The sequence below is a fragment of the Poromitra crassiceps genome (assembly GCF_964638095.1).
Source record: "Poromitra crassiceps genome assembly, chromosome: 3".
Lineage (NCBI taxonomy): Eukaryota > Metazoa > Chordata > Actinopteri > Beryciformes > Melamphaidae > Poromitra > Poromitra crassiceps.
Genome location: NC_139625.1, coordinates 75,956,099 through 75,966,069, shown reverse-complemented (window position 1 = coordinate 75,966,069; position 9,971 = coordinate 75,956,099). Strand labels below are relative to the sequence as shown.

Here is a 9,971-nt window from a genome sequence, read left to right as displayed (position 1 = left end):
AATGTTTTTTTACGCTAAAAAATCTGTACTAGTGGAAACACATATTAAATCTTTTCTGTGGAATCTACAAAAAGTATGAGTCATACACAAGTGTTACAAGCTAGTACAATTTTATTTAGTCATAGTATAAAACAATATACAGAGCTTTAATGTGAAACACTGAATCATGTTTTAGTGCCTATGGAGGCTTTCTACAGTATACAAAAACAAGGACAATTCTATTCCTGTCTTTTTGTGCAATCAATCATTAATAACATACACCAACGAATGGAGACGCAGATTTGACTGTTGTATTTACAACACTGAAGCCTGCACCTTGATATGGCTGCTGTTGTGGGAAAAAAAAGAGTAACTGCAATTTTGGCTTTTTATTTTTCTTACTTGAATTGAAAGCTCACATTGTCAGATATATGTTTGGAATGAGTTTTATGAACGTTGGGCAGTTCAAATCTGCGAAACCCCCATTGTGTTATTTTAAAAAAATGCATGCGTCCGTGCGATAATGTGAATTCCTTCATTCATGAAAGGCTTACTGCATTTCTTGCAGATACTGTACTGTACGTGGTGGTTTTCGTCCAGCAACAGACACACTCATAGTGGTTAGGACCTGTAACACTCATTGTAGCAGCAAAGGCTTCACCCAGCAATCATTTTGGCACAAATCAAGTCTATTATCGCAGCCAGAGGCCTCACTATTCATAGCTGTGGTTTGTCACTGCTGAGTTGTTGAAAGAGAAATAAGCCAAATTTAGCCCCACGTTTACACAGTGCGCCATATCAGGATGCCAAGCCAAGGCCATGAGAAGTAACAGCAGTAAGTTTGACACGGGGTCATTGTGAGTAAACAGTACTTCATAGGACACTGTGGAGAACACTACAGAGGCATTGACAACAGGCAAACGTCATTATCTGTGACGCAGTTATCAGAAATTGGCTGTTCATTGTTGAAACACATTATTTTCTTCCTTTTAAATCAAAGCACATGTAAGAACTGTCATGATGTCATTTATACACAGCATGTAAGAACTGTCATGATGCCATTTATACACAGCATGTAAGAACTGTTATGTCATTTTTACACAGCATGCGTGAAACGGATGGATTCCAGAGGCCAGTGAACACAAAGCCCTATCAGTCTCACTGTGACCATTAGGGGTGTGACGAAATATTGTGCCATGGAATTCCTCAATATAAAAACGTGACGGAATGCATTATTGAGATGAAAAACGGAATCGCGTTATCAGAAACTACGTGTGTGCGCACATTTTGGAGACAGTGGGAAACGGCGACTGACATGGCAAAGCAGTAAAATAAAGCAAAAAGTGGCATTTTACACTCTGTTAACTTCCAGGCTGACTCCTACCGTAGTAACATAGACAATAAGCTACAACCTACTGTAATTTCCACGAAAACAAGTCATTCTCTGAGTTTGACAAATGACATTGGCAGCGGCATGAATCAGTGAAATTACCATATTGACAAATCCCAGATGGTGTCCCGTAAGGGCCGCCAAATCACTCAAACAGCCCTAAAGTAATACTAACATCCAAATTTGACTTTTCCTGTTCATAATCAATATTACCAGTTAAAATATGACCACAGAGCGAAATGGTAACCCTAACCTAATGTAGTGCCAAGCAGGAGACGCCTGCTTCCTACAGTGACAGCCACCTTGAATTGCCACTCCCAGCTTCTAAATCAAACCTCAATCAACTGAGAAAAAAATCGTAGTACATTTCAGATTTTTTTTTTCTATTTCTACTTTTACAGAATAACAAACTAAAAATCATGTTTTGGCAGAATCCCCCTGGAACTGACCAGTATGGACTAGTGTCAGATCAATTTTCCTTAAATAATTAAGTACTTCAGTCGATTTGAAGTCCAAATGTGTAAACAAGCGCAAATTTGCAATAGCTGCGATCACATACTGTACGCAAATTTCCCAAACATGATGGCAGGGCAGCCCAACCTACTCTGCCTCTGCCACCCTGCATTTCAAAACCAACCAATTGGTGTGAACACGCACGCACGCACGCACGCACACACAGCTAAAAAGAAATAAAATAAAAATAAAGTCCAAAACTAATGTGAAGGCATGCTCCCTGGACCCTGATCTACTAAGCTAATATCCCTGAATTACATAAGAAAAGTCAGAAGCTGACCAACGCTGGCCCCTGACAACAATCAACTCTCCACAAATAAAACACAATCACATTCTTCACATTGGTTCTACAGAACTCATTAAAAACCTCCCAGAACACGGGTCTGTGCATAACTGAACTTACCTCACACTGACAAACAATACAATCAAAATATTTGAATTCCATTGTCATCCTATTTTCTAAGCGGAGAAACTATGTTTAGTCACTGACTATAGTTAAACCCCTTAAAGCCCCACTAAGCATGCTTTCTCTGTAAAAAGACACCAGTCTTATCAGTATTAATTCCAAAATTGGGCTGCAACAGAGAAGTTCAATCTCTGGTACTGTAATTGAAACACCGTCATTTTGCCTTATTTGCCCAAATTCAATTCTGGTGTCTGTTACAGATACTGGTGGGGGAATCCTCTCCAGACAGAAAGTGACGAAGCAAAACTTAAAATACAAAATGGTCTCCTAAACAACGAGCAAGTTTTACGTTTAGAGAAAACTGTAATCACTGTCTAGTTAATTACGTCACCTTACATACCCATTTCTGGGTAATGAAGTCCTTCAAACTTTAAAAAATCCATACAGTTATCGCCTCCTGCCACTTGGGGGCGCCAACGTGCATAATTGGATAGTGCAGCTATCACCATCACCATCCACATCCACCTTAAAGCCCCAATCCAGAATTAAAGTATCGCATCGAGTGTTGAAACAAGAGTTCTGCCCTACTGTTTTTTTCCATGCTTTGCAGTTACGACGTTTTTCCCTTGTGAAATGATAGACCAAGCTCTTCTTACAAGAGCAGCAATGCACGAGTAAATGCATAATTTAAATGTTTTAGACTTGTAAACAGTTTTTGAAAGTTGTGAAGAGACTGGTTTTCTGTAAGAAGTCCCATTGCTGCAATAAGCTGCAAGATTTGTGCTTGGATGTAATCTGGAAAAAAATCTGGACTGGGACTTTAACAAAGATGCCATTCCACTGGAAACACAATACAACAACATGACACTTGCATGCCTTTAATCCTCTTACATGTCTGCTATCGCTAGAGGGATTGCTGTTGTTTTTTCACATTTGTTTGAATTATCTTCTCATAACTATTTTTACACCCCTCTTGTCAGATCTGTCTTAAATGTGCGGTTGTACAAGTCACACTAAGAGAGAAAGACTGGCTCTCTGTGTTGCAGCTGCCATCGCCAACACTGAGAGCAGAGAATAACAGCGATTGATTCTCCTTATCGTTTTTTCACCGTCTTTTGAAACAGTAGATTTGCTCCCTATTTCCTTGTCTATTTAAAAAGAAAAAAGAGACGTCAATCATAAATGTGTTAGGCTAGCCTGGTAAAAACCATGTGATCTCACATCCTGTTTCACTCTACGTATCAGTCTGAACTCCAATCCGTCCACAGCCATTTCAGTAGGTGGGAGTACTTGCCTTGACAGACAACTCCTTCAGCCAATCAGCTTCACCAAATCCAATCCAAATCCACTTGGAAGAATGGCGAAAACATCTTTTCCACCGAGAAACTCCGGTGGTGCATACTCTTATTCTTGTTTAATTGTTGTTATTGAGTCTATTTCTGCAATAACTGCTCTTATGGCTGTGTTGATCTACTAACGTTAACATTACCGCTCGTTGCTTCAGGAGCCGCTATACTATTTTGTCAGCGCCATCCCTGATTGGCCGGTTACGTTTTCAACTATGAGGCAGCTCCCTGATTGACCCGTGCACTTTGTAATTTCTCTAAATCGCTGTGGGAACGAAACAGAATGTGAGTTCACGTGATCAGGATGACTTACCAGGCTAGTGTTAGGCAGTGAAGAGGCTTGAAGGAAAGAGGACTTGACATGAACAGCGGATACTTATTGTGATCCTCCCCTTTGATCAATATGAATTTCCGACGGCCGATACCACTAATGATATCTGGATTAGGGATGGGAATTTCATGCATTTTCCTTAACCGTTAGTTGCGGACCTTAACCATCAATTAACCGGTTAATCATTAACGTTGTAAAAAAACAAAAAAACATTAATGTTGTCCCTCATCCCCCCTCCCCCCGAAAAGAGCAGATCTCGTCTTTTCCACTTACTTCAACTCCCACTTTTCGTTGATGTGGTGGCATGTTACAGTGATGTAACTCTCTGTGGTTAAAGCCGTCCAACAATCAGTTGTTATAGCCACCTTGTCGGCTGAACGTAGCTGCTCCTTAAGCCCGTCTTTATGTTTCGTGTACCGCTTCTCAATACGGGTAGTTATTGTGCCTCTCGACGGGACGCTATAGCCTGGTTCAATCAAGCCAAGTAGCTCGCAAAATGCCTTGCCCTCCACCACGCTTAATGGCAGCAATGTCCTTTTCCACCATAAAGCAAATCTTCTGTGTTATTTTCTCTGCTCGGACATCACTACAGCTTCTCTTGGCAATTAGAGATACGATAGTTTGCTGGGAGGACGATGTTCCATCTTCGCCTGGCAATGCAATTGTCGGGTGCTGAGTTTTAACGTGGTATATCATTGATGAGGTACTAGAGGTGTACTTGAGAACGGTGTCGCAATATTTATACTTGGCATTTTCACCTGTTAGCGTGAAATGCTCCCACACTGGGCTGCGTTTCGCTCTTTTGTTGCTAGCACTAGCAGGCGCGCTCATCTTGCTATTGTTGCTATCCGGGCCCCGTTCCAATACCCATACTTCCATACTATTTAGTAGGCAAAAAAAGATTTAGTATGTCCCAATACATAGTATGTCAGATGCAGTATGCCAAGAGTACCAGGATGTTGTACTACATCAGCTCCTATAGACCCTTCTCACGGGGGCCATTTTGTGCCGAAAAGGCAGGGCAAACACACGTGCAAGCAGAACACTAATGAGGGTTTCCAATTTCCAATCATGGAAGTTGGAAACCCTCATTAGTGTTTTGCTTGCACCTGTGTTTAACCTGCCTTTTCGGCACAAAATGGCCCCCGTGAGAAGGGTCTATTTCGGAGTATGCATCGATGCATGCTGCTTCAGCCAAACTTCCCCACAATCCTTTGCGCAGCAGGAAGTTATGTCTTCTTCTTCTTCTTCTAATGTTTTATGGCGGTTGGCAAACAACTTTTTGTGCATTACCGCCACCTACTGGAGTTACGTCGCACTGACTGAGCTGCGTGTTCATGAATGAGATAATTAACTTTAAGAAAGCCTTGAAATATGTTAAAACCAAACAAGCATGGTGTGTACCAAAACATGCATATCTTGATTCCTGTTTAGATCTCTGACTTAATGTTTTTGCTTTATTTATTTTATTTTGTTTATTTGATTGTCTGTTCCAATTTATAAATGTTTAGTCTGAATTTTTTGTATAATGTACTGTTTGTTACTGCCAGACTTTGTTTATTGAATAAAAAATAAAAAATAAACTCAAATGTGGCGCTGCGGACGTCGGCGGAAGTGAGCAAGAGGTCGGAGTTCTGGAAGCTCACGTGACGACAGATGTAGTGTGTCCCAATAGTATGCATTTTGCATGCATGCTGCACACTACAATCCATACTTTGTGAGGGCAGCGGCAGTACATACTACAAGAAAGAAGTACAAGTATGGGTATTGGAACGGGGCCCCGGTCTCTCAGTCGGTTTGTTTCCTGAATCTCAGTCTACCGATCATGTGACTACTTCCTCACGTAACTGCTCCTCCATTGTGAAGTATGCCCTCTGCTGGACTGGTGGAATAACACAGTGTACACTCTGGACATTGAGGTGATACATACAACCATGGATCTACCTAATATTATACAACGTCGGTCAAAACAGTTAATTAATTTTAGTTAACCGACTACCGGTTAATCACTAACATCCCTAATCTGGATTGAAGCTGCCGACAGCTATTTTACTTTGTATACATCAGTTTGACCATTTTGACAACAAGAAAATGAAACAAAAATACAAGTATTCAGCATTACCCCCACAGACCCCCCCCCCCCCCCCCCCCCCCCCACACACACACACACACACACACACACACACACACACACACACACACACACACACACTTTTTGTCTCTGTAGTGTGGAAATGCCTCTGGAACAGCATGGAAATCCTGGTGGGACACTGCGGCTACGTTCAAAGTGCTTAGTTCTGATTTACTGCTCAAATCAGATTTTTTTTTCACATTATTTTTTAAATGTGGCCAATATCAGATTCCAGTGTGAACTGGTCACGGTCGTGAACTGACACGCAAAACACGGTCAAGCTCACTGTAAAACGAGCAGGTGATCCAACTACGACCACATCGTTGGTTTGAGTCTTTAGCTTCCTTAAACTTGTCTTTAAGGCAGTTAACTTTTCTCGGACACTGCAGCCACATTCTTCTGTGGCCCCATTCGGTCATTTATTTCTATATGCTTTCAAACACAGACCGGTTATGATACGACATGATACGACCCCTCAAAGTTTGCTTGTACAGAAGTGTCACCCCAAATACATAGGGGGAAGTGACTCATGTATCAAAAAATCATGTATCAAATCAGTATGTGATCTGAGGACCACATTATGACATGGCCCCATCACACATAAGCAAAAAATCCAGTTTGGGCCACTTTAGCAGTCTGGACGTAGCCTTAAGCCGTTAACTCTCCACTGAAACCCATGCAAATGAAATCCTTAGGTGGGTTATCCATCTAAATTGGCTCCTTAAGGCAGGTGAGGCAGGTTTTATTCCAGGTTTTGCCACGTCTGAAGCTTCTTGAGTAAAATCCTCACTTCTGTCACATCAGCGGTGTGTAACGCCGACTCACCGCTTTTTATTGAAAGGCCAGAATCGGCCTGATAAAATGCCAAGGTTCAAACCCCACAGCTCATGGCCCACAGTCGACTGCGCTGAAGCCGCGTAGCGTGACTCTGCCCTTCCTCCTCACGTCGTGCTCGGGGGCCTGGTTCATGCGCTGGACCAGCAGCTTCTCGTACAGCAGGGGGTGGTAGGCACCCAGCGTGCACGCCGCGTCCAGGTAGCGCTCGTGGTAGTGGCACAGGTCTGTCTGCCGCACCGACGGGATGTACTCGTACACGTGGATCTCTCGGCAAAGCGCCATCATCAACAGGATGCCTGCAGCGGAAAAACAAACAAGCAGGTTTACACTAAGGTTATTCTCATTTCTTTCATTTTCGAGCATGGTTTCCCCACAGCTTTTTCTCCCCATTTGTATTTGGCAAATTCTCGCTGCTCTCCAAGTCGTTGCTCCACCCCCTCTGCCGATCTGGGAAGAGCTGTAGACAAGCACATGCTTCCTCCGATATATCTGCATTCACCAGCCGCTTCTTTTCACCTGACAGCGAGGGGTTTCCCCGGCAGGACATAGCGTGTGGGTGGATCACGCTATTCCCCCCAGTTCCCCTCCCCACGAACAGGCGAGGCACTAGGGCAATGACCAGGACTCATACCCAAATGGCTTCCCACCCGCAGACTGTGTCTGTAGGATCGTCCAAGCCGGAAGTACTGCTACCGGGAATTGAACCCGGGTCTCCGCGGTGGTAGGCGAGTGCTTTTACCTCTACACTACCCAGACCATGCACCAAGGTTATTATCGTTAACCAAAACAAAAGTAAATAATGAAAACTAGGTGTGAAAAAACATATGCGTTAAATTTAAATAAAAACAAAAACTAGGCTTTATAAAAAATTATAACCAACTGAAACTGTATTGTGTTTACAAAACTAGAGAAATCAAAGTGTACACACACACACATCTCTTTTCCAGGTGCTGAGTCAAAATAGTTACTTCATGAAATTCAGAAAAATATTGGGAGCTACCAACAGTGTCGCGAGTCTTCCTGAATTCCATGTGTTTACAAAACTGAAATAAACAAAAATTATAGAGAAAATGTCTTATTTTCGTCCAAATACCTAGTATTTTGACTGGATTCTGGTAACACAAACACACTGACTGACACATCTTTTATAGTTATCTTTTGTGGATGCTTCATCTGTCCTAAGTAATGGTATGATGTTTTGTTGAATTTCTATTACACAATATTTTTTCTGACCTTTTTTAATCTCGCCCCTGACAAATAGCCCATATTACGAAAAAATAATTTGAATAAAACCAACACTGAAACTAACTAAAACTAAACTAAAACTTTGCATGTTTAAAAAAGAGGATATAAACTAAACTAGCAAATCCGCTTTAAAAACAAATTAAAATTAAATCAATTAATTAAACCTAAATAAAAAATAATGAAATGTGAAAAACTATAATAACATTGGTTTACACAGAGCTTTTACACTGGGCTACTAGGTGGATCTGACCCACCTCACCGGCTGGGAGGTAAGCGCAGGTCGCCGATCAGGGACCAATAGCAGGCGGAGCTGCGGCTCTGTGGGAAACCCCTGGTCTTGCACCATCTCATGCAAGCTGCACAAGACCCAAGATGGCAGCGGCTAAAATGCCAAACTAGAAGCTTAAAGCTTACCCCCAAAACACTTTTTTTCAGCTTTTAACCAATATGGCTTTTAGGTTGGTATGTGAAGGATTCTGGTCAAAATCTCCACATTTGAGACCAATCTGTTACAATTTTACAAACCCCTATCATTTCAGCAGAATAAGTTCCCTCTATGGGTTCAAACCTGCTTTTTTTTGTGTCCTCAAATGACTGGGCGATTTGGTACATCATGACGTCACAGTGGTATTTGCCCTTTAAGAGCAATGCATCCATGGGTAATCGCCTACTGTGGCTAATATTAGCCGCTAGTTAGTTATGTTACATGGCAGTAAAACGCCACTGAATGACCAAATTGATATCACTTTTAACCATTTCGAGTAACACTGTTTCCATACGGATCACCAGTGTTAGTTTGTTGTTTATAACGTGGCTGTATTTATCATTTATCGTTCTCTATCTCTGATACACTGAAAATACTGGGAGGCGGGCCGATGATTTGATTTGACAGGTCCGGGGCACTGGCGTTGGCATTGGCCAATCCTGGCATGTTCCACCCACAAATCGATTGTGTTCTGGCGCAAAGCGAGTGGGTTTCAGGATGAAACAGTCTTGAGCCACTTACGTTATCTTTAGAGCAGCGCAGTAAATACAATATTCCTGGAATGCGAGTTTAACTAAACAGTTACATGTCCTCTGCATTCTACAACAAATAAAGACATTACAATTTGTTTTATTGTGTATCTTACATACTTATTGGCCAAGTTATGATAGTTTATTCTGCCAGGGTACAGAAGGGAGTATAGGCGGCCATCTTGTCTGCAGAGTTTTCAAATCAAGTAGAATACCGTTTGGCAAGAAATCTGGGGGGGTCAGTCCCCCTTTAAAAACAGGAGTGCACAAAACAATGGGTGACATTATTTTTCTGATGAGACATTATTCAAAAGTATGATCATATCACCCCCATCTTACACTCCCTGTCTCCTCCAGGATTGAATTAAAAACTTCTCTGCCACCCCCCCTCCCCTACCTCAAGGAACTTCTCACCCCATAAACCTCCACCCGCAACCTGAGATCTACAAATACCTACCTTCTCCATCCCCCCAGGACTAAGCTCCGCACTATGCCAATATCATCTAACTGCAGCGCCGGAGCGCCCACCGTCAGATTCCCGTCTCGCGATTTCCGATCCACACCTGTGAATAATTCTGATACTTAAGACCGCCCAGATCCCGTTTGCGCTGGCATTTTGAGGGCGCAGATGATTTGGCATGGCTTTAATTTGCGCCTGCGGCACGTGCTGTGAACGTTTCCGCATCCCCGGCGAGAATTGCATCCCCACCATATTTCGGGGCTGTTTTAACTTAGAAAACCGGGAGGTCACCTCTAACCAGACAATTATATCACTTTTA

General features: G+C 42.3%; 1 protein-coding gene across 1 annotated transcript in view; it reads right to left on the bottom strand.

Annotated features, from left to right (window-relative positions):
- Positions 1–6,981: 6,981 nt before the first annotated feature.
- Positions 6,982–9,971, bottom strand: part of LOC310773272 (beta-galactoside alpha-2,6-sialyltransferase 2-like) — a gene marked incomplete at both ends in the record, with an annotated part of 32,723 nt that continues 29,733 nt past the window's right edge. Inside the window, one exon of the mRNA XM_083633150.1 lies at positions 6,982–7,229. Coding sequence (XP_083489276.1) covers positions 6,982–7,229 — 248 coding nt within the window. The remainder of the gene's footprint in view (positions 7,230–9,971) is intronic.